At 35.2% G+C, this 25,231-nt stretch overlaps 1 protein-coding gene and 1 long non-coding RNA gene across 2 annotated transcripts; one reads left to right on the forward strand and one right to left on the reverse strand.

Annotated features, from left to right (window-relative positions):
* Window positions 1-221: 221 nt before the first annotated feature.
* On the forward strand, window positions 222-24,638 carry RAD54 (DNA repair/recombination protein). Its single transcript, XM_086441010.1, has 21 exons — window positions 222-429; window positions 901-1,281; window positions 2,575-2,661; window positions 2,782-3,022; window positions 3,094-3,219; window positions 3,327-3,383; window positions 3,479-3,565; window positions 4,924-5,019; window positions 6,040-6,090; window positions 11,561-11,635; window positions 11,744-11,830; window positions 13,609-13,700; window positions 13,781-13,913; window positions 16,147-16,266; window positions 16,358-16,471; window positions 16,584-16,667; window positions 16,788-16,865; window positions 17,082-17,140; window positions 19,110-19,305; window positions 19,384-19,482; window positions 24,225-24,638. The coding sequence occupies exons 1-21, from the start codon at window positions 260-262 to the stop codon at window positions 24,588-24,590; spliced, it is 2,799 nt and encodes a 932-aa protein (XP_086297136.1). The 5' UTR covers window positions 222-259; the 3' UTR covers window positions 24,591-24,638.
* LOC147404911 (uncharacterized) lies at window positions 6,389-8,736 on the reverse strand. Its single transcript, XR_015177269.1, has 2 exons — window positions 8,159-8,736; window positions 6,389-6,652 (listed from the first exon to the last, which is right to left on the reverse strand). It is a non-coding gene; the product is annotated as an uncharacterized LOC147404911 (long non-coding RNA).
* Window positions 24,639-25,231: the final 593 nt, after the last annotated feature.

Genomic DNA, 25,231 nt, shown 5'->3' on the forward strand with positions numbered 1-25,231 from the left:
CTATAATTTGATTTTGACAATCCATAATCAGAATAAATAAAAAATAAAGATCTACAATCCGAACCAAGCAATCTTGGACGTAGAATGTGGGAGTAATACTGTAACAGTGTTACTTGGGATACGTCCGTAATTTTATTGAAAGATAACGTACATTTTAGGAAATTAACATGGTGTCCGTGGGAAGGAACCGCGGACTACTTTTACCGCCAAATTGGCAGAAATTTAAATAGCTGAAAGTGAAGAAAGTAGTAGTAGAGCCATGGAAGAAGAAGAACACTACGAGATCTCTTCATCTTCAAACCCTAGCGACTCCAGTGATGATTACAAAATAGAAATCATCGATGAGGACGATGAAGATGAACAATCTTCTCTTGATTCTCCTCCCTCTGATGAAGATCGAAAATCTCAGAATGTTGCCGCTCTCGTAAGGTACACTTGATTTTAATTTTAATTAAATTTTTTTTCTTTTCGTTCTTTGATATTCAGATATTTTGATTTCGATCTAGGGTTTCTATTGATGAATTTCAATTGATTCGGAATATATTGTCAGACTCAAATTATTGGTAGATTAGGGTTTCAATTTCAGTACTCTAAATGCACGAGTACATAGTTAGGACTTTTTTTTAATGGATTAGGTACCCTGAAATTTTTTTAAATTTTACAAAAAATTCAAGGTATCTCTATTTTTGTGGGTTATCATAGTTAATCTCATAGTGATTCAGATTCTTCAATTGATTTGGAGTCAGACTCAGAGTTATTGGTGGATTAGGGTTTCAATTTCAATACTCTCAATAGACTAGTACAAAATTAGGGCTTATTTTTAATGGATTAGGTACTTTGAAATTTGTTTAAATTTTAGAAAAATTTAAAGGGATTTTTTCTATTTTTGTGGATTATCAGAGGTAATCTCATAGTGAAAAGGCAGCCATTGCTACCTCGAGTTCTTTCAGTATCAGATGGAGCAGCGGTGGCTAGAAAACCGTTCAAACCTCCATGTTCTAATGGGTATAGTGATCAGAAGGAAGAGCTTGTTCGTCGTCTTGGGGCTCGTAAGAGGTTTGTCCCATGGGGTTCTTCGAGACCTGCATTGGTTACTATTACAAACCGTTTGAATATTCCAACTGTTGTTGAGAAAGATGTTCCAGAGGAGAGTGTGCCTCTGCCACCTGGGATCGAGCCTTTAGTGTTGTGGCAATCGGAAGAATCCAGAAAAGAAATTGGGAATTCTACATCAATTGTGGTAGATCCATTGCTCGTTCGTTTCCTTAGGCCCCATCAAAGGTACCGCCCTTCCACAAAGTATTCATCTAGTTTGATTTTATTTATTTAAATTTTTTTGATTCTTTGTATGGAAAAGGATGTGATTTTGGGAAGGAATCTCCAACTTCATGTTTTGGGACATGAGTTTTTTCAGCCATGGGAGCTCAGGTCATGGTTTCAAAATTTGTAGATTGTATGTTTATATGAAAATAATTATAATTTATTTTATATAAAATAAAGTAGATTAGAAATTAATTTTAAAAGCATGTTTTATTTTAGAGAGCTACTATTGCCATACCAACCTTTACTACTGCCACACCAATTCCTATATAAATCACCGAAGAATTGCGCACCATTGTGTGTGGTGTTAGAAAAAATTGGTGTGGCAATAGCAACTCTATTTATTTATATAATAAACATTTAAATTCTAATTTTTTAAATGATTTTAATTAAGATATACAAAATCTTGGTCAACTCGGCCGAGTTTAACTGACTCGACCGGGATTTTCAAAACATTGTCCGAATCATCTCCTTTCTCTCCCTAGATGGTGTGAGGTCTGAGATGGTGTGTAAATCTGCCTCGTTGGTTAACAATACTAAGATGACTTAGGCGAATCATCTCAGTCTTGGATGAGATTTGAAACCATGGCTCAGGTAGCCGGCCAAATGGGCCTGTCTGTTTTGCTACCTCACCCTTGCCCTTGTGGAAAATTCGTGCAATTTCTCTTTGCCTCATGATTGTATAATTTTTTTTCAATGGCTGCACCAATCCTATTGAAAGATTATAATACTATCTGGGGTACGGACATAAGTGGACATGGTTACTGCCCCACATGACTAAGCCAGAGAGCTTTCTATCAGATTGAAAATCGGGGTTGGGCCCAGCAGTCCTCAACTTGACAAGAGTACCCTTGTCTATGTGTAAAAGAGGTTTGGGAGGACGGTCCAGAAATTCTTTTTATTCCCATTTATTTAAACGATAATATTTATAAATTCAATGGGGCCACTTAGCTAAGTGTTAAAGGCTTAAGGAGAGTTGATCCCGTGACCTAGATTCAAATCCTGTTGAATTCACCTTCACCAATATTGACCACTGACCCCTTGCTTGTCTAGCAAATACATATAAATTCAACAATAATATTCATTTGTGTTATTATTATTTTTGAATCTTCTTCAATTGTCAGCTCTTGCAACTAAGTTTGAAGTGGAATTTTAAAATTATAGTGACTCAAATGCTGTCTGAAAGGTTAGGATGTTATTAATTTAGCCATCTCCCTTCATTAATTTATGGGCACCATCTAATTTTTGATGCAGAGAAGGAGTTCAGTTCATGTTTGAGTGTGTTTCTGGCTTAATTAGCTCTTCCGGTATTTCTGGATGCATTCTAGCTGATGATATGGGGTAAAATACATTTTCTGTTCTTAGTTATTTGATATTGATGCTGTATAGATGCTGTACTCTGTCAGCTTTTACTCTCCGGTTGTGTTCTCAAGGTTTTTGTTTTTTGGTCCTTTTGTGCAGTTTGGGGAAGACTTTACAGTCTATCACATTGTTGTATACTCTTCTTCGTCAGGGATTTGATGGGGAGCCAATGGTTAAGAAGGCAATCATTGTCACTCCAACCAGTCTTGTTAGTAATTGGGAGTCTGAAATTGATAAGTGGGTTGGAGAAAGAGTTCAACTTGTTGCTCTGTGTGAGAGCACCCGGGACGATGTTCTCTCTGGGATTGACAGTTTTATAAGACCTCGAAGCCCTTTTCAGGTAAATTTCCGTGCTTCTCTTTTATGCTTATAAGGATTACATGAATACTGATTCATTCAACCTTCTGCAAGGTGCTAATTATTTCCTACGAGACATTTCGGATGCATTCATCAAAATTTGACAAAGATGGATCCTGTGATCTGCTCATATGTGACGAAGCTCACAGGCTGAAAAATGATCAGACATTAACCAATCGGGTATGAAAATAGAAACAATTCGTTTTATTTTAAGTATCAACTTCCAATTATATGTTAGGATATTACTTGTTATCTTCTTAATTTGTGTAAGATTTTTCTGAATCCAGGCATTGGCTGCTCTTTCGTGCCGTCGGCGCATTTTATTGTCAGGAACCCCTATGCAGGTGAGAAAGCATTTGGACTTGCTTGTTGATGTGCTTCAAGTGTTTCAGATTTTCTTCTTGTTAAATAATGGTATTTTATTTTTATTTCTTTGCAGAATGATCTAGAAGAGTTCTTTGCCATGGTTAACTTTACTAATCCAGGAGTCTTGGGAGATGCTGCATATTTTCGTCGGTACTATGAAGTAAGTTGATTGGATTTATATATTGTTCATTGCTCTTGGACTATAGGTAACTAAAATTCCTATATATTCTTGTAATCTTGGCTGTCAATTTTTCATCGGCATTCGGCTAGAGTTCCTTGCCATGGGTTTGAATTCTTTTGAGTGACAAAATCACAAGTTCACAGGAGCCCCCCTTTCTAAAAGAAATAATGACATTCTCACATTAAGCTCTCCGAGCTTGAATTGCAATGGCCTATAGAGACATTTCATACTTCATGAAAACATGATGGCATTCTGTGTGAACTCATTTAGTACCCAGGAAATTACTTTATTAGTTGTTGTTTCAGAGTATGGTCCAGTCGGCTGATTCATAAGCTAGAAAGTATGCATGTTGATAAAGTATAATGTATATTTCTATATAGTTGATAATGTCACAAATTCTTATTTTCCATCATGATGGGGAAAAAACTTGAGGTTTATGGTGCTCCCTCATTCGTTCAGGTAGAACTCAAAACTTTTCAGTTTAGAATTAGATGGGTGAAGCTTTGGCGTGGGATTGATGTGATAGAGTGAGCAAGAAGAGGATATAATGCTAACTCAAGCCCATCTATCAATTTTGTGATTTTTCACATGACTTGTCTACCCCATGTATGGAGAGTTGGAAACAATGTGCACTTTGGGTAGTTTAGTCATTTCACAATAGATGGAAAAAGCAGAGAGGAACTTTGGAAAGTATGCCTGCTGATAAAGTATAATGTAATCATGTAACTTAATGATTTGTACATTAACGTGGCATTAAACATGGATTATAAGTTTGAAGTTTTCTCTACTTGTATATTTTGTTTTTAATATCTTTTTTACTTGTATATGAGAAGCCTTTTAGCATACTTCTTAGTCCCATAAAATTTCTTTACTATTGATCCGGCTTTCTAGTCTTATGTTTACTATTATATGAAAATCAACCAAGTGATATAAGTCTAATTCAAGCCATACAAATTAATTCTGTGACAGTGCGACTTTCACCTGACATTTCTACCCCATTTATGGAAAAAATATGCACTTTGGTAGTTTTGCCATTTCACAATAGATGGGAAAAAAGAGAGTGTATCTAGGAAAATCTCAGGCAGCTGTTCTGCCAGAATTTCTCATCCATTTTCTCTTATGGAAACAATAGCATTTGTTATCGTTCTTTTAGCTTTTAGTCATAGGGGCAATGAATGTCTGGTAAAGGTTACCAACTTACCATATTGACGAATGTGTAACGGCTTGAATCATAACGCAATCCTAACTTGTGTTATCTTTCTTAAAATTTGAAATATTATAAATGTTTTTAATATTGTTGTTATAACTTCTTGTGTATATGAACTTATTGAATATAGTCTCCAATCATTTGTGGAAGAGAACCAACATCAACTGAAGAAGAGATAAACCTAGGTGTTGAGCGTTCTTCGGAGCTAAGTGCCAAAGTAAATCAGGTAATCTATTTGAAATATGGCTGAATCGGAAAACTTAGCTTTCTACCTTAAAATAAAATTCTCACTTCAATAGTAGTTACATTCATGTCTATGTAACCATTTCACATTGATTTTTTAGTCTAGTAGCCATGTCAAGATAGATATACGTGTCAATACAGCTAGATGCAAAATCAAACATGCACAAATATGTTATTCTTTGACTTTTTTTCCTTCTCTCTCTCTCTCTGTACTGCACAAAGCAGACATTTTTTACTTATACCTATTTTCTCGCGTAGCTGTATGTTTACTGCCGATTTGAGAGTGCTATCAATTAGCATTTCATCAGGTCCGTGGTAACGGTTGTGGTCCTCAGGTTTACAAATCTCAGACCTATACTTTAGGGCTGTGCTTAATACTTTTTACACTTGGTTATAGCCTTCCATGTCCCTCTAGCCTGCCTAGTTTTTCTTACATATTAGAAAAAGTATATACTTGAAATGGCACTTCATGTAAGTACACATTAGGATATATATTTATTTCACTAGCTGATGGAGTTGATGTTGAGTTCATTTGCCAAATATATATATATAACAAGGACCGTTAGGGCTTCCAAATATTTTAATATAATCTACACTTTCAAAATAATGGGCCCTATCCACAAGACTTTGCAGACAAAAACAGTAGTGTTGAGTGATCTTAAATGTCTTAACTCTTGGACATCATGATCATCCAATCAAGTTTTGCAGGTGTTTAGATGGGGTTTATTTGTATTTAAAAATATAATGTGATTTTGACGCAGTAGCATGTTTGCGTTTTGGAAATTTTGCAAGTTACAATATTGGACACAGGACACCTCGTATCATTGTTGGACACCCAAACATGTCTGTTCTTTTTAAATGAATTCATTTCTCATTTTCAACTTTCATGTTCAAATGTAGCTGAAGATTGTTCTTCTTTGGGATCAACAACTAATATCGGCTTATGTTTAACATCAACTGACATTTTCTTCTGTGCAATTAACCTATGGATTTTTATTTTCAGTTTATACTGAGGAGGACGAATGCTTTATTATCAAATCATTTGCCACCAAAGGTATGAACCTTATTTGGGTCTGTACATCACCAATATTTGTTGAATCTTGCTTAATGTTTATACAACTTATTAGTTATTGTATGTAAGTTTTGTCTTCATTAACAATTGCTTTATTTATTAACCAACTAGAGTTCACCCATGCTGTGGCGCCCCGCCGAACACTAACACAAATCCCCATGTCAGATTTCAAGGTACGAGATGGCACCTCGAAATTTCGGCATGGTCTCCTCTGTTTATGTTAGCATTCCAAGGCGATTCAACCTGCACCTGATAAACGACATATAATCCTGCATACATATACAAAATATAATACTAGCGGAAGCCTATATAAGTCTAATAACGTACGAATTATCAGAGTGCGGAAGAAGAAAATTTACGGGATTATACAAAATTTTCTCACTCTAACAAGAATCCTAACGCTCAATACAAATCTATAATACTCCTAGACAAATGGAGTATAACTCCAATACTTACCAAGTGACAAAGTCTGGCTATCTATTTGACCCACCAGATGATTCTCACTCGTGCTCTATACTTGTCTCGCCAAGCTTTAGATCTGAAACTAAAAAAAATAGAGAAGGAAAGGGTGAGTAACAAGGGTTACCCAATAAGGAAGCAACAATTTCTGCCAATAACCTCTCCTAACATGAACGAATAAACATACTGAATCATTTTAAAATAAACAAAATTTTACAGAAGAAAACTACGATTAACTGGTACATATAGCCAGGGATGAGCAACTAAACATTTTAAAACTCACATTACATCGATCAGCAGTACTCACTATAACATTCTCTTTTTATACAAATCTAATTGATCAAATGGAAACAATAAACATTCATTTCATCTTATATATCAAAATAAGCAACAGATACATAATACACAATGGTAGAGTATTGGAATTAGAGAGTTGGGATTCACGACTGGATCGCTCCCAGTCGGGACATGATGTTACAATTCTTCTCGGGCTTTTAGTTCCTGATTTTGTGGCTGGTCGCTGTTTACCACGCTTGGTTGACCATTTATCCGGCTCAGGCTGGCCGTTTGACGTGACCGTAAGCAATGGGTCTCTTTTCGATGTGTCAGAACGTTCGACTACTATAGATTGTTAGTGATCACTGACTAATCATCTTCGTCTATGCCTATCAGGCGTACATGTGATTCCCAAAGATACAAACCATTCGTATACGACCACCTTTACATTACAAGTTCACTGGTAAAGATAGAGAGGAATAAACCCGGATTCCAGTTGTGACTCCACTCTCATACGCGTCCCATACCACGTATGAGTTTGGTGGTCCCTACCGTACATCCCAGGATAGTACACCACTCCGGATGATATGATGCACTATCCCTTCAGGCATTCACAAACTCTTTAACAGCTCACAAAATAGCTACTTATATATATTATTTTCATTTGAAAACAAAAGAGAAATTAACAATACAAGGTTGAGAATAGATATCCAGTTTTCTACCATGCAAGTGTGGCCACCCGGCCTAAAATAAATAACATAACGGAGCGCCTCGCGCTAACAGAAAGGAAATAAACATGCAACCAATAATATTATCACTGGATATCTGTTCACCAACCTACACACAACACAACAACGTAAAATGCAGACATCACCCCTCGGGTGTGACTCTGACATTTTACCGTTTCATACCCTTTTTCCCTTTTTTTTTGACTTTTACAATTTTCAATCTCTTCAATAAAACATCCATTTTCTCATATTCATCAACTCAATATGAGTTCATTGAATATTAAATCACATTTTCCAACTAACGAATTTATTTTTATCAAAAACCTTAAAAAATACAAAACTTATATTAAAACGGGTTCCGAGCAGTGCACCGGACCCAACTTACAGAAATAACCCAATAAAATACCTTACCCACGTATAATTTGTTAAAAATATAATTAAACATATCAATCATGCAATTTCTGGCGTGAATTTTTGAAATAACAAAAGAATTCTACATTTCGGAAATACATCCAAATTTTTCCAATAAAATCCTAAATGCAATTTTCACAATCTACGATTACTAATAGAAATTGAGAGTTCCTTACAATCTCTAGGCGAAAGGATCAAAGCACGTGCACGGAAATCGAGGCGATCGGCACGGAAATCGAGACGGACCGAACTTCGAAGCGGTTGATTTTTGAAATCGACCTGGTGGTTTTGAAGATCTCGATGTGCTTGTCTCTTCTCCCTTCTACGGCGAAAGGCGGTTTGACCCCGAAACAGATGAAAATCGAGGTCGAAGTTACGAAAATCTCCGTATCCAAATACGGCTGATTTTTGACGATATCGGGTGAAATAGAAAGTAAAACGAAGCAAGGTTGGGTGGGTTTTGTAGAGAATGAGGCTACGGACGTTTCTCCCTTCTGCGTCGGAAGACGGTTTGACCTCGAAACGGACGAAATCCGAGGTCAAAGTTTCGAAATTTCCGTATCCAAATACGGCTGATTTTTGACGATATCGAGTGAAATGAAGAAAGGTTGGGTGGGTTTTGTAGAGAACGTAGCTGCGGACCTTTTTCCCTTCTGCGGCGATCGTCGACGGCGAACCGTTTGCGAAGGATCTGAGGTGGAAGGTCGAAAAGAAAAGAAAAAAAAAATCGTTTTATATGTCTCGGTTGTATGGATGCGTTGGGGAAGATGGGTTTAAAAAAAAAATTAAATTTTTTTATTTATATAAAAGTTGGGACGAAATTGGTATTTTGTCAATTGTTTGGATCGTCGATAACTTGATCATTCGGACTTCAAATCTGACAAACGAATACTCTATTTTGCCTAATTTTTCATTTCGGATCTAATGGTATAGTCAATTTCTACAAATTATGTCTCCATCAAAAATTTACATTTTTAGCCTGACGTGACCCCTAAACTTGATGTCATTTTCGTTTTTGACGATAATTCGACTTCCTGATCTCCAAAAATGACAAATAAATAGTCTATGTTGAATAATTTTTCGTTATGAACCCAATGGTATGATCGAATTTTAAAAATTATTCCTCTAACAAAAAGTCACTGTTTTAGCCTGGTCCGACCCGGTAATCGAGGATTTTGTAACTTTTATATTCGGACTCGCATTTGAGCGTGCTTACAGGCTAAACTATGTTTTTCGATCATTTTGAATCTAATGGTGAGGTCAGATTCCATTAAAATGATTAAAAACATCCTAAAGATTTACTCCTAAATCCCACTTTCAAGATTTTCTTAAAAGGGGGAAGAGGAAAGCAATAAAGGGGGTAAAAGAGGAAAGATAGTAAATTGAAGGGAAGGGGTGAAGAGTAAAGGCATAGCTGGATGGTGCATTTGTCCCTTACAAAATTGTAGGTGATGTCCTCACAAAACTGTAGCAAGGGTGGGTCCCACCGTTGTGTTTTATTATATAGATTAAGTGTGACATATTGTTTTATATTCTCTATATTCTTTGCATTCCATGTTTCTTTAGTCTTCCATTTGTTGAGTTGTAGCTTTAGGCAATTGTTCTTAGGTTTGACTTGGAATAGATGGCAATATATAAATGTTCCTTGGAACTTATGAACATTTGACTATTGAAGTGCTTCATGGATGGGTTGTATGACCTTAATGATTTGCTCAATAATATGCATAGAAAAAATGTAATTTTCTATTGAGTTTTATCGTTGGATGAGTCAGTTAGTGAATGGTATATTGCATTCATATAGTTATGTGCTTAACTGTTTGGTCACCGCTTATGGATGCCCAAGAATTATTCTAAATGCCTTTGTAAAATATAAAGGTGAAAATTTTCTTCAATAATTAGATTGACTTCAACATAGAAATTACCATGCTTGAACTCATTTCTCTTTTCAGCAAGTTATTCTTAGCCCAATTTAAAGGTGGAGATTTCTGAATTTGTGACATGAACATCTCATCTAGAAAAAAAAATTTGGAGCAATCTCATTTAACACATTTTTGTTGAGAACTACATCGGGAGGTAAGATATCTGTTATACATGTTCAAGAGACATTCTTAAACTTTATAAAGAGGGTGACTGACCCTTCTTCGTAGATTTGAATTTGAATTTTGAAATCCATGTGTCCTATTTGATGGTTGGTTGCAACCTATGTAACAAAGAGACAAACATGTACTACCTTCATGTTGGAAGGCAACAACTGATAAGCGTGCCAAGTAGTCAGCTAGTCGCATACCTATTAGGAAGCACAAAGTGCATTTGGGTAACTCAGGCCGATAATTGTTACATGTAGACGCTTGAATCCTGTTCCAATAATGCCAAAGTATTCACCATGTACCTGCTACTTGGTACGATGCTTTGATGCTTTCGGTGGCATGCACGAATATAAGCTATGTTAAGGGCTCCCCATACTAACAATAGTGTCCTTGGGTCATAACCCAAGTGTTTTGAGGCAACTTGGGGTCACATGAGTGAATCGGGCATCTAACAAGGTTAACATGCAATATCGAGTCCATTTCTACTGTTCTAATGCATGTTTCCCATACTGTGCTATAACTCCACGTGACTGGGAACTACTTGATCTATAAGCACCAAACAAGTACACCTGTCACATGATGTCCAGGATAGCCAAATCCTGCCATTGGAACTATTCGAGGTTAGGTAGCCCCTACATTTATGCTAGTGGTGTAACAAATGTATGTCGGGTGAGCATATGCAACATAGTGCCGTTTCCCCAGTCCTGCACCGCCCAAGGCATGTCTAAGTGCCCAGGATTGCCTCGAGCCAGCTTTGGCTTGAGCCAGGGGATACCCATGTGATGGCCCTGGCCATGGGGAAAGGATGGGCAACCACCCTTCCTTAAAAGGTTGCTATGACTTTTAGGATATTCCTAAAGTGGGCATAAAAAATCGAGGCCAATCATACTTGGATTTATTTCTTCCATAGAATTTTGATTGATGAGTCGTTAGTTGTGTTGGACTCGTGTTGACATAAGCTTCATAGAAATGCCCTCGGTTGATATTGCCTCTGTTATGCAATTCTATATGTTATATGTCGGGGGCTGTTCGTGTAATTGGGTCCTTATGTCTTTATTTCTTATTATAAGAACATCTTTTTACATGTTTTATACATAAGAAATAAACCCTCTCTAAGAAGTGTCAGTTAGCTAAGTGATAAGACGTGTGGAGAGTTGTTCCCACATCCTAGCTTCAAACCCCCTTGAACCCATACTTCTTATGCTAACCACTAACCCATCTTTACCTATCCAAAAAAAAAAAAAAAAGAAGAAATTATTCCAAAAGTGTGTGTATGTTTGGTTTTAGTAGTTTTAAAATTTTCTCATTCTTCTTCCAAAACCCTAGTTTGCAAAACACAAATTTTCTGTTTGTCTAGTTGGTACCACAGTGGTCATATCCCAAGGTGACAAGAGTGTGTGTATATTTGATTTTAGTAATTTTAAGAAGTGAATGTGTTGGTTTTGTTTTATTACTACTTTTGAAATTATTGAATTGTGTGTGACCATGCAGATAGTGGAAGTTGTTTGCTGCAAATTGACTCCTCTCCAATCAGAATTGTATAACCATTTTGTACATTCCAAAAATGTAGGTTTTATTTATTTGTTGCTTTACCTCTCACCTTTCTGAAACTTGTAATATTCCTTTGTTATTATATACTGTCCATCACCACTTCATCATTGATCTTTGTTACAGATTAAAAGTGTAATTTCAGAAGAGATGAAACAGGCTAAAATTTTGGCATACATTACAGCTCTTAAAAAGCTGTGCAATCATCCAAAGGTAAAATATCGTTGGAGGCTGTTATTTCCATTCAGAGTTGCTTCTATTGTAAAACATGTCATCTAAATCTTAAGTAAACTTGGTAAAAAGTTGTACTTGCAACACGGTTTCCATTAATGTTTATGCATTTTGTAGTGATTACGAGCTTTTTCGTTTTTGACTTTTATCAGAAATTTCCAACCTTTTTCATCACTGAGACTATAAAGTAGACAAATAGAATTGCTCTCTTAATATTCCACTAGACTTTCAGCCAAGGTCAACTCAACAGCCATTTGTATTATTTATTTATTGGACTTTTCTATTAGACTTCCCATTCTGCATGACTTGAATTTTTGGCTGCCTGAAGTAGCTAATGTTTGGTCCACCTAGTCATTGATTTTAAACTATGCTCATGGGAAGAGCTGTATTTTATATTCATGTTGAGGACACTTGTAAAACTGTTGTTGAAATTATACTTCTGGGGAGAAGATGGTGCATCTAGTTGTGGGCTCCACTTCACGCTTTTTCTATTAGAGTTAACATCATCATAAAACGTGCAACATAATCCTCCCTTCTTGATATGTTTGTAAAAGACTTTTGGCCGTGAAGGTTGTGGATTCTAATGAGGTTTGGGAAGGTTAACTATTGCACTGATGCAGTAACTTACAAAAAGGAGAGAATAATCCAATTTGATCACGAAAAGGAAGAATGGAGATTCTCTATTTTTCAGAGAGTCATACATATAAGCCTCAGGTTTTTATATTCTCCATTTTCTGGATTTATGAATTTAATCTTGTGTAGCAACATCTGCGAAGATATAGATGCCATTCTGGGTCCTATTTTGGCACCGAGGGAAACATTTAAGATCAGGGTCTCCAGGTGATGAAGACTATGTTGGTCACATTGGTTTCTTTTTTTTTTCATAGCTGTAATATATGCTTTCATAAAGTTTGAGGCATTAGATCTTGTCACCTTCTTTTTTCCTCCCTGGTAGGCAATCTGACCTTCTTGATCCATCAAAGTTTGAGTATAAGAGAAAATATATCTCAAGTGATAGCTTCACCATTCATAATCTCCTCTTCCGTGATGTGTTCTAGCCTTGCCTTGGTCCAGGCCATAGGCAGATCAGACGACTCCTGCTCAAAGATTGACAGGCATGCTAGTTGATGGATCGGAGACAATCAAATGAACCAAGTAATGCAAAGTGGATAGTAAATATAGTGTATCAAGATCACATACATGGAATATTAGGAAACTAATTTATAATACATCTTCATGTAAAGCAAACCAGAAACCCAGAATCCAGCTTTGTAATGGAAACAGTAAACACCACTGCAATGAACTCAACTGCTTTAGATCTGATTTCCCTAAATGAAATAAAGAAATTCTGGGAAAAATGTTCAAGTGACATTGAAGTAGCAAAGTACTTTACGGATGTAATTCTTCTGCTTTTGTGATAATATTCTGAATTGCAAGGGATCGGTATTAAGAGTGGAGATCATTATTGTTATTATGGCATCATTGTACTACTACGTATCAGTTGACAATTGGGTAGAAATGAAAATTTTGATTTGAATATAATATAGTTCCTGCCACCTTTCCTTGTGCTGAGCAACTTTTTCTTCTTTATATTTGTTACTTCAGGTCTGTTGCCCATGAAAGAAGGTATTTAAGAGTTGTATGCAAACTTTCAGAGCTAATCATGCCATATTTTATACTTTTTAAGCTTAATTCTTTTTTCTATATATGAGTTCCAGAATTATCTACACATACTCTATAGGCAATATTTTGTCTCGCAGCTCATTTATGATACAATCAAAAGTGGGAGTCCAGGGACCTCAGGTTTTGAGGACTGTATACGGTTTTTTCCCGCAGAGATGTTTTCTGGAAGGTAAGGTATTTCTGAGTATGCTGTGTAGTATATTTCTTGTTTAGCAATGTTCTCTAAGATATCTAGTTTCTGTTCTGTAGATCAGGATCATGGACTGGTGGTGATGGGGTTTGGGTTGAACTGTCTGGAAAAATGCACGTTTTAGCAAGGCTACTAGCCAATTTGCGTCAAAAAACTGATGATCGAATAGTTCTTGTTTCAAACTATACTCAGGTATGTTACTGATTCTAGCCAAAGAAACCGGTTTGGTTTCAGGGTTACACAATTCGTTAGTATGGTTCACTCTGGGTTTGTGAAATGCAGCAAACCAAAACGAATTCCATTGTCATTTAACTTTTTTTAACATCACCCTCCACATGTTCATAATATTTGAGATATCACCCTAAAATTTCATACTGCTATTGTGCCCCTTTGACCTTGGTCTTTATTAGTAGACTAATGAAAAATGACCAAATACCTTCATCTTCAACATATAAATAAAAAAATGTTGATTTTTTCAAACCAAAATATGATCTTCAATCTGTTTTTTACCCTATGCATCACTTCAAGCATCAAATGCCCTAATCTCTGTCTACCCCTACGAAACGGGTTCATTCTCAAGTGGCGTACCATGAACCGCAAACCCAAATTCAAACCAAATGAATAAATCAGGTAATATAGGTATAGATTGTACTTGCTTGAATGCCCCCTCCCCTCTGTGCGTCTTTCATCTGGCAACACAACACTGCGACACTTCATTTTTGTGCCATCAGGCTTATAATAACAGAGGTTTTCAGTATTAATCCTTTTCAAGACCAGGGCTTTGAACCAAGGGTTTTAGTGCATAAGCCATGAGCATGAAGTTAGGAACTGATCTGTATAGTGATTTTTATGCACTATCATAGAATACCTATTCTGCGAATCAGGATAATTATGATTCCACTGCAAACTCTTCCTTGGAGGGTTTTTGCACTATCAAAAGACTATATGCACTATCGGGATAATCTGTATAGTGATTTTTATGCACTATCAAAAGACTATATTATCTTGTCGTCCATATGAGGGTTTTTGTATAAGTCTTTGTGAGTTATTCTATTAGCTACAAGTTCATACTCTGTATTTGTACTTCTGTTTGTACGGCCTCCGTGAAAATCATGTTTGCTAACCAACTATGACCATTCTTATCAAAAAAATTGTTCTTTATAATATTTCTAACATCATGAAAAGTTGATTTGAAAAATATGGATTACTCAATGAAAATTTACACCGGGCTACCGTTTTATATCATTAGCAATGTTGAAATATACTGGTCTTTGTAATGCTGATGATCATGTTAAGGACAACTTACCATACAGTTGGATTGTCGAACATGATCTTCAAGTGGCAATACTGATGGGAGTTAGAATGGATTGCAGTCATTATAGTTTTGCTATAACCAGCTGTTGCATTCAAGTTATCATAATTGACATTTTCTTTATGAATTTTTTTTTTTTTTAAATTTACTGTTAATTTTCACAACATTCCTATCTTACCTTGGGACTTCCAATTGTTGCTTGATGGGTTGTAAAACCCTAGTTTGACATAGGGCTGCTGCTTTGAGGGCTGTTTTGTGTAAAACAAACCTTGTTCAAAGTTTGTTTTTCTTCATTTTTTGGGTGAAATTTGAAGTGTATTTCAGCTTGTGGCTGTTGGCATTGTGTTTCCTCTGTGTATGAGAATCCTGAGCGTCTAGTCTGCATAGTTCAAAATTCTGTCTAGCAGTTCAGGACCTTCCAATCATCCATATGTGCCTGTGGAAAATCCAAGTATGATGATTTCCACCATAAAATTAGATGAAAAGAACTACTTAAAGTGGTCTCAGTCAATTCAGATGTATATTGTTGGCCAAGGGAAATTAGGATATATCAATGGTTAGGTTACTGAACCAGATTCATCGGATATTTTGTAGGATAAATGGGAGGTGGAGAATTCGACTATCCTGTCTAGGTTGTTACAGACTTACACTCTATGAAACCACATATCAGTCGTGGTTTTTTTTTTTTCTTCCCTATTTCCTTGTACATCTAAGGAAATATGAAATTTTGCTATCTAGACTAGATCTCAACTGAGGAATATTTTACTAGAATCTCAGTTAACATAAGATATTTCTAGTCTTCGTCAGGGCAAGAAACCATTAGCTGATTTATTTATTTTTATTTATTTTTTATTTTTTATGTTTTGCAACCTTAGGGTTACGTGGGAGGAGCTAAACCATTGTCAGATGTTTCAGCTTTGTGACCAATACAAACGACATCTTCAAGTTTCTTACGAGGTACAATCAGAAGTACCTCGTAAGAAACAACTCATTCTACTAAAGATATGACTCATTCTGTTATGCTATTATTATTATTATTATTTCTTTCTTTCGAGAATGCTAGGAGTGGACACTTGCTTCTGTAGAATGACACATTTTACTCTCACGTATCAGACTCTGGATCTTTTTGCCCAATTGTGTCGTGAAAGAAGATATCCGTACTTGAGGCTTGATGGAACCACGTCCATCGGTAAAAGGCAAAAATTGGTCAACCGTTTTAATGACCCTATGAAGGTATACCTCTTTCCACTCATTTACTCAAGCAAGATGCATTATGGGTTATTTCTTATTTATGTACAAAACTATCTTATATCATTCCTCGCAGGATGAATTTGTCTTTCTCTTAAGCAGCAAGGCTGGTGGCTGTGGGCTTAATTTGATAGGTGGAAACCGCCTTGTCCTATTTGATCCTGATTGGAACCCTGCCAATGACAAACAAGTACATATGCTTAGATGTGTATTTATGTTATATATGTTAGGAAGACTTCACACTATTCTTGACAGACTTTAATCTTCTATATCTTACCCTCTTATGATTTACCGATATATAGGCTGCTGCAAGAGTCTGGAGGGATGGGCAAAAGAAGAGAGTGTACATCTACAGATTTTTGAGTACTGGAACCATTGAAGAAAAGGTGTTGACATGTTAAGCAGAACATTTTCTAACAAATATAATTGATACCTACCATTCCTTTTTGCAACTATATGTTATTCTTAGATTCCTTTTTCTATGGTTTTTGTAACATTTGTTGTAGGTATACCAACGTCAGATGTCAAAAGAAGGGCTTCAGAAAGTTATTCAGAAGGAGAAAATGGATAATCTGAAGACACAGGTTCTTTTACTGGCTGCCTTTTTTTTTTTTTTGAGAGATTCTATTGCCACACCAACTTTTGCTAAGAGCACTCCAGTTTGTATGTAAATCACCAAAGAATTAACACACATCTTGGGGGTGCTCTTAGTAAAAGTTGGTGTGGCAATAGAAGCTCTCCTTTTTTTGTGTTTGATGTTGGCTGTTGAATGCAAAGTATTTTAACTATTTTGATTGCAGGGCAACATTCTCTCAACAGAAGACTTGCGTGATCTTTTCACATTTCACGAGGATGTCAGGTAATTTATTTTTGAAATTCATTTCCACATGCACAACTGGGTTGCCATCTAAAAGAAATTGTGAACTTCTATGAACCATAATCTGTAGTGTTCCTAACAATAATTAGACAGAAAAGACTCTTCTTAACAATTTGGAAATTGGATGGGCATTCGTTGATGTCAAAGGAAAGCCTTCTAGTTAATGCTCTTGTTTTGTTACTGTACATGTCTGCAAAAAATTTGGTAGAGCATTACACTCATGCATAGATTCTTTAAAATCTAAAAACATACAGATTTTTAATGGGTCTATTGGAATTGCTTAAATATGACCTATCGCAGCAGGGTTAATCAAACTGAGTAGCAAGAAAAATCTCTGATCTTTTTATAAGTTCTAGGAAATAGCTTTTGTAATATAGAATACTTTGTAAAACATATAAATGATGCTGTTATCTGCACAACAGCATCACTCCCAGTTAAAACAAAAACACCACATCACAGTTAATATTTACCTATATATCCAGTACATATTTTATTCACCTTAATGTTTCATACTAAGTTGCTGAATTAGCTCCTCTTGTACTGAAATATCGACCAGTATTAAATAAACAGTTCATGGTACAGTTGTTCAGGATTTGTGGAATACAAAGAACTCCATACCAACAGATTTGCGAACCAAATTGTTGCAGTTCCCTGAATTTTTTCATTAGGTTCAACGAACTCGATATAGAATTTGGATGAACCGAAATGTGGATGTACTACGTGTTGCCTTGAGAACTTTGATTACATCTCCTCTCTCTTGATATATATATGGGTTGGGGTCAAGGTACAACCAAAATTTGACAATCTTTGTCTTATATGGGTTAGAAGTTTGTAGAGATCATCCTCACAAAAAAATCAGCCCACTCTGAAACTTCTAACCCCATTAAAAGTGGTTTGCAAGTTGAAGAAACATAGACCGTCAATTTTTACCATTAACTTGTAATCTAATTTTGATGGGGTTAGAAATTTCAGAATAAGATGATTTTTTTGTGAGGATGATCTCTATGGTGAGGAGACCACCCTCACAAAAAATCAGCTCATTCCGAAACTTCTAACCCATAGATAACAATGGTTGCAAAATAAGGTTGCTCCTAATCCTAACTGTATAAACTTAAATTTCTCATTAGTGCAAAAATCATCATTGAGAAAGAGTGTCCTTGACTCTTTTTGTACCTTCACATTTCTCAAGGCAATATGTTTGGAACATGAATACTTGATGGTTATAATTGGTATAATAACTTGGAAAAGGCAATATGTAATCTTTTATGTTTGTATATTTTATATTTAGAATTTGGATCATTATATGTATCTTGTTCTTGCATAACTTAGAATTTTTAGCATTATGGTTGTACTTGTAACTTGTTGACATGCTTGAATTATGTATATACGAGAAAACCAAGCTAGTGAACCAAAGAAAACTGAACTAGCAAACCGATTCTCTCTTCCTACCCGTACAATCTGCCTTCTTTTTAGGGTGGTGAACTAGCAACTATGGGTTAGAGGGTACCTGATATATGTTTATGTCAGCTAGAATATCTTACTCTCATCCTAGATATAGGGAAAAGGTTGCATGGACCGAGGTCCACATTTGAGCCATGTGGACTTCCATATTGGTCCAAATGACACCTCATCCCTCTTGATTTGTAGTCTAGATTAGGTTTGAAAAAAATAATCCTGAAAACAAATATTTTTTTGGGCTAGATCTTGAGTTTGAAAATGAACGTCCATTGAACTCCTATATTTAAAATTTAAATCCAACGGTGAAAAAATCTCTTTTTTCAATTTTGTTTTTTTGGTAGTTCATAAAATTCCATGCTCAACATACGACACTTGATGGTGGTTTTGGGCGTCACGTTTGCATGTGGTCAATACAGATAGATGGTCCTTCGGTCCATATAACCGCATCTCATATATATATATATTGATGTTTTATTTCATATTTTCTATGTAGCTCTGAAATTCATGAAAACATGAACTGCATTCGTTGTAAAACGTGTGAGCTAGAGATCAAAAATCATGAGAGTACAAGGGAGGTTGAGGATGAAGTGAATTCAACAAGTGAAGGTTGTCTGGTGGATCAAGTTGATATAGGTGGATTTGCGGAGATTTCTGGTTGCTTGCATATGTTAAAAGGCTCAGAGAAACAGGTGGGTCAGAGTTCATCCAATTCTATGTTTAGGGTTTATATCTGTTTAGAACAATGGATTTGAGTCTTCAATTTTCAGCTGGGAACTCCCCTAGAAGAGGATCTAGGAAGTTGGGGGCATCATTTTTTCTCAACATCAGTACCTGATGCAATTTTGCAAGCTTCCGCCGGTGAAGAGGTGGGTTACAATTTAAGACTTCTGCCTTAGATTTGATTATTTTTCGAAATAGAAATTATTTGTTTACTTCATTACAAAAAGCTTAGGCCTCGTTTGATTTAGCTACCTGAATCTGCTGTCAGCTTCTGCTGTCAGAATCTACTGTCAGAAGCTGAAATACTGAAAAGCTTGTTTGTTACAGCTTCGTAAAAGTACTGTGCTGTTGACCAGAATCTGGTAATTATTGTTTGATACAGCGTCTAGAATCTGCTGTTTAGGGTAAAATGACCAGAATACCCTTAAGGTTGATAAAATACTCAAAATGCATAAAAATTTACCAGAATACCCTTATAAATATAATTACATTAAATATATATAAATATAATAAAATTATATAAAAAAATTTATAAATAATTGTATTCATTTTAAAATATTTATAATTCAAAAAAAAAATTATAATTCTACAGAAATTTCGACAGCATCTCCTCTTAAAAATGGACATATGAAATTTTCCTGATAAACAAAATACTTGCATAATACACAATTCAACATTCACATTACGTCATATATACATAACATATTCACATCATATCATATATACATAACACATCCACATAACTTCTAATTTACATTCTGACATCATTTAAACATAATAATCATAGTTAATATAATAAGTAAAATTGAAATAAATAAAAACATGAAAAATATACATCCAACAAATGCATACAAAATATATTATCCAAATTGCGTTGGATAGATAACTCACCCAAAAGGGAACACCAAGATAAGAAGAAAGCAAGCAACATGTTAGCAGCTAGCACCTTGCATCCACCCCTTCCTGTGTTCACAAACCCAGCAGGCGAAAAGTAGTCATGATAACATCTCTTTTGAGGGGTCAGAGGGGGGGGGGGGGGGAGGGGAGGGGTGATGAATATAAGCCCAAAAATTGTCTCAAAATAACAAAAAAACACTTCTCAAAAATCTTAGATGGAAATGAGAAGCACCTAATAGAAACCTGATTCCTTCAAACAAACCTGATTCCTATTATCTCAAAGAATTTACCAAAGACTCCACTGCCAATATGAAAAGGAAACAAACAAAGGATCCCCTTGCAACAACTCCTAGAGCTTCCAAAAAATTGGCCCCTTACACATGGGGAGAAAACTAAAAAGATGCACTTCTGAACCCATCTTCACCATATCAACCCAAAACTATTTCCTCCCAATAAGATAATACAATAAACTACAACTGGCATAGTCATATGCCTTTAGTATGTCTATTTAATTGAAAAAAAAAAATCTCTAAAATCACATAAAGGACTGTGGAATCAATACACACATCTTCAATAAGAACTCCTTCCAAGATATGCCGACCCTTAAGCCCATAGATCGATTTTATATTTAAATTATATATATATGTCTTACAAAATGAAACACCCATGACATGTACCTTGACAACGTAAAGTGAAAACAAATCAAAGAAGAAAGCCCAAAAGGACACATGATGCAAAAGAAGCACATATATGAGATTAGTTTAAAATCTTCTACCCACCACCATTCAAAAAAAAAAAACAATCCCTAACAAGAACCATCATCACATAACCCCATTCTTATAACTAATATTTAGTTTAATATGAGGATAAGCTTTAGTTATGTCATTCCAAAATTTATTGTATAAAACTTGAGTCTTATCCAACCAAAAAACTTAAAAAATGGTAATAAAACCTTCAGATTATTTAAAAATCTATCAACCATCACTTTGTGCCCGGTGGTATTATAGCAATACATAGTTCACCATTCCATTATGGTCCAAAACAGGACAACCTATCAACTATCACTTTGTTTTTCTTCTTTTTTGATTATTTGAGTGAATAAGCTAGAATTGGAATTAAACCCAGGATTCCATTCAATTATAGGCAAACCCAAATAATTTAAAGTACAGTTTCATTCAAGATTTATCTGTGTCAAATGGATACTTCAACTGTATAAAAAAAATTCTGAATTATCTACAAATTCTCAACTAAGGATTCAAATACTAAATCAAAATACAGATTATGTAAATTTTACATTGAAATCTAAAATCGAAATTAAAGGAAAAAATGACCAAAATGATGATGAAATGGAGATAGATTTACCTTCAGAGCCAATTTAGAAAGGAATCCCAAAATCCCATGGTGTTAGAATCTAAAGTACTTTCTGAATCTATAGGTTCTTCAATCATATTGAGATCTCCAATATTTTTCAATTTCTACTTCTCTAATTTCTCGATCAACGGTCCTACACCCAAGTAATCTTCTTCATCTTCATCATCAACGATTTCTACACCAGTCCCTTTCTTTTCCTCTCTACACCCAAGTAATTCTCTTCATCTTCATCCTTGTGACTTAAAACATCAACACCACCAAGAATCTAGAATACCCGATAGTATTCTATTCAATTTATTAAATTTTTTTTATATAAATTTATAAATTAGATTATCGAATACCCGATAGTATTCGATTCAATTTATTATTATTATTTTTTTTATAAATTTATAAATTAGATTGTCGAATATCCGATAATATTCGATTTATAAAAAAAATTATAAATTAGATTGTCGAATACCCGAAAATATTCGATTTATAAAAAAAAATTATAAATTAGATTGTCGAATACCCGATAACATTCAATTCGATATATAATTTTTTTTTTTAAAATTATAAATTAGATTATTGAATACACGATAACATTCAATTCGATTTATAAATTTATAAATTAAATTGTCGAATACCCGATAATAGTCGATTCATAAAAAAAATTATAAATCTATAACTTAGATTGTCGAATACCCGATAATAACCGATTTATAAAAAAATTAAAAATTTATAAATGAAAATCAAGGATTGTGCTGTGTGAGGATCTTTCGAGAGAGGAAAACTCTTGATTTTTGAAGATGAAAATCAAGGGTTCTTTGGCTTAGGTTGAGATGAGAGAGAAGATACCTGAATAATCGTCGGAGGTGTACTGTGTGAGGCTCCGTTGAGAGAGGAAAACTGGTGTCCAGATCGGCTGCCGTTGGGTGTGCTGTGAGAGGCTCTGTCGAGAACAAAATGTGTGTGTTCAAGCTTCTATCGACAACGAAGAGAAGAAGAGATGATGAGCGAGTATCTGTGCGAGAGAGAGAGAGAGAGAGAGAGAGAGAGAGAGAGAGAGAGAGTGTTGTGTGAGATAGAGAGAGCTGTGCGTGAGAGAGAAGTTTCAGTCGACAGCGGAGAAGAAGAGAAGAAGAGAAGGGCATTTCCGCCTTTTTCATTCGACCGTTTTTCGGTCATTGCGTCTCCCGCAAACGCAGAAAAAAAAAGCTCCTTTCAAGAGCTTCTCAAAACTGCGGTTAAACACAGTTGCAGATTCGAAACGCAGAATTTTAAAGCGTTAACAAACGGTAATTTGGGAAGAAAACTCAGATTTTCAGCGCAAACGCACTGAAATCCGCGTTTTGAAGCGGAAACAAACACCCCCTTAGTCATTGCTTGATAGGTTTCTAATTATTGGCAATCAATTGAGCCATTGTTTTCAGACGTTGAGACATGAGGTGAGGCTCTTGGCTGACCAACCCCTCAAGGAGTAAACTCACATGAATGGAATTTTAAATAAATATCTAAATAATTAATATTGAAAAAAACTATACTGAATAAAATCTATTTTTCCTATCTGTAGTGCATAAAATCTGTTAGTAGTTATATTTTAACGACTGAAATTCTATTTTAGACAATGGTTGATGATTGATGAATACTCCATTAACCAAATTCATTGTTACTGAGTACAACAGTTTATGGGCTAAATATTGTATTTATAGTTTCCTTCTGATTTATATCTTCTTTTTTCTTGTGCTTCTTATTTTTTGTGATTGTTCTTATGGAACAATTACTCATCTAAGTTTCATAGAGCTGAATGAGTCACATAAGTCCTCGTTGGGTGAGCCAACAAACTATCACCATCTTCACCTTGTTAAACAATTTGGGGTCGGCAACATGAATCTGATTTCTTCATTCAACTCTAGGTGAGCTATGTCATCTTGTCAAGGCATACTGATCTTTTCTTAATATCTTAATCCACTTTCTTAATACCTTAATCCACTTCATTTGTCCTTCCTCTCAACCTATATAACCTTCATCCTCCACCAACGTACTACTTACTGGTGCTGTCACGAGGCATCGATAATGGTATCTTACTGGTTTCTCCATCTCCTATCCCCTTTTTTCCCTCTCTTTATTAATCATTTACGGTTCCATAAAAGATGAAACAAGTTTTATTCCGATTTAGTTTTGCAAACTTGCTTATTGTTTACATTTTTTACAAATGACATATATGATGGAAACAAGGTTCTAAACCATCTATAGTGCTTAAATTAGGGTTTTAGCCATGCCCGATTTCTCCTTGCACATGAATCTGTCTTCTTAAATAAAATACCAATATACTGGGCTTTTTTTTTTTCTTTTTTTTTCTTTTCTGTATTGGCAATTTGTCTAGCTTACAATAAAGTCTATTAAAAATTGGATATATGCCATCCTATCTCTTGTTCCTAATAAAACTGTGGGTTGCGCTGCATTTGATAAAATAATTCAGAAACTGAATTCTGTAACTTTAAATTATCAGATTTTGCTCTAATAAAAAATGAAATGCAACATACACATAAAGGTTTTATACATCTCCAAAGATAAATTGTGGATTTGTTGTCCACCAATTGAAATGCTTTGTGCTCAAATTTTTACATTGCTGTTGCAGGTCACATTTGTTTTCACAAACCAAGTAGATGGGAAGCTTATTCCCGTCGAATCAACAAGATCAAAGCCTCGATGCATGGAAGGACATAAAGACCATTCTGATACAACCCAGAACCGAAAATCCTTACTTTCATCACACCAACGATCCCAACTAATTACTTCAATTTCCTCTAATGGAGATTCTATCATGAGCTCATCACCTGCCTCATCCAAGTCTTTACAAAGGGCTTCTACAAAATTCACCAGAACGTCTATTAAAAGTACGTTGCATGTGCCAACAAAGCCTAGGACTTATCTTGGGAATCAATTACCCCTTAAAAGGTTGTCTCCAAGTATTGTAGAACATAACGATGATGATTTTATGTGAATCTTTGCAAGGTTTATTTCATTTTCACTTTATTTTCATGTGCAATAACTTAAGTCGCAACAAATGAGATCTACCTATCCATTTGTTTTGCCATTAGTTTTCCTTGAGATTGATGATCTATAAACAAAGCTTGGGGTCCGAAAACGGACAGATACAACTCAACCATATGTTAGCTTTTAACCTCTCCATTGAAGCATAAAGGCATATTTTTGCTTCAATTGAGTTGAAGATACATATTTTTACTGACCATCCAAAAAAAAAACATAAAAAAAAGAAAGAGTAGTTAGGACTATCAGTTGAGTTATAGTTTGCTTTTGAGGTCTACGAAGTGGGACTCCATTGGATAACTGAATACTGCTACCTTCAGCATTTGTGAACATTCCTTATTTTTCTTGTTTAGCAGAAGAATTTGAGACAGCAAAACATCTGACAGTGCCCTTAGCTTACACATTGAAAACAGTCGACTCAAAATCTTCACTTGTCTTTTGGAGATAAACAACAAATAACAAAATGGATTTGCTGGAAATTAAAAATGGGTCTTGAAACATGATTATTTCACAACATTTCTCATCCATGTTAGTTGTTATACATTTTGGTATCTTGATAGTGTTGCATGAAGTTCAACTTTAGTTAGTGAGTAT

This window comes from Akebia trifoliata, chromosome 4, assembly GCF_017979445.1.
Source record: "Akebia trifoliata isolate Shusen 1 chromosome 4, ASM1797944v1, whole genome shotgun sequence".
Lineage (NCBI taxonomy): Eukaryota > Viridiplantae > Streptophyta > Magnoliopsida > Ranunculales > Lardizabalaceae > Akebia > Akebia trifoliata.

Coding starts and splice junctions, on each gene's coding strand:
- RAD54 (XM_086441010.1), top strand. CDS start 260: ATGGAAGAAGAAGAACACTACGAGATCTCTTCATCTTCAAACCCTAGC. Junction 3,220..3,326: donor ATCAGACATTAACCAATCGG/GTATGAAAATAG, acceptor TTCTGAATCCAG/GCATTGGCTGCTCTTTCGTG. Junction 16,866..17,081: donor TGGATAATCTGAAGACACAG/GTTCTTTTACTG, acceptor TTTTGATTGCAG/GGCAACATTCTCTCAACAGA.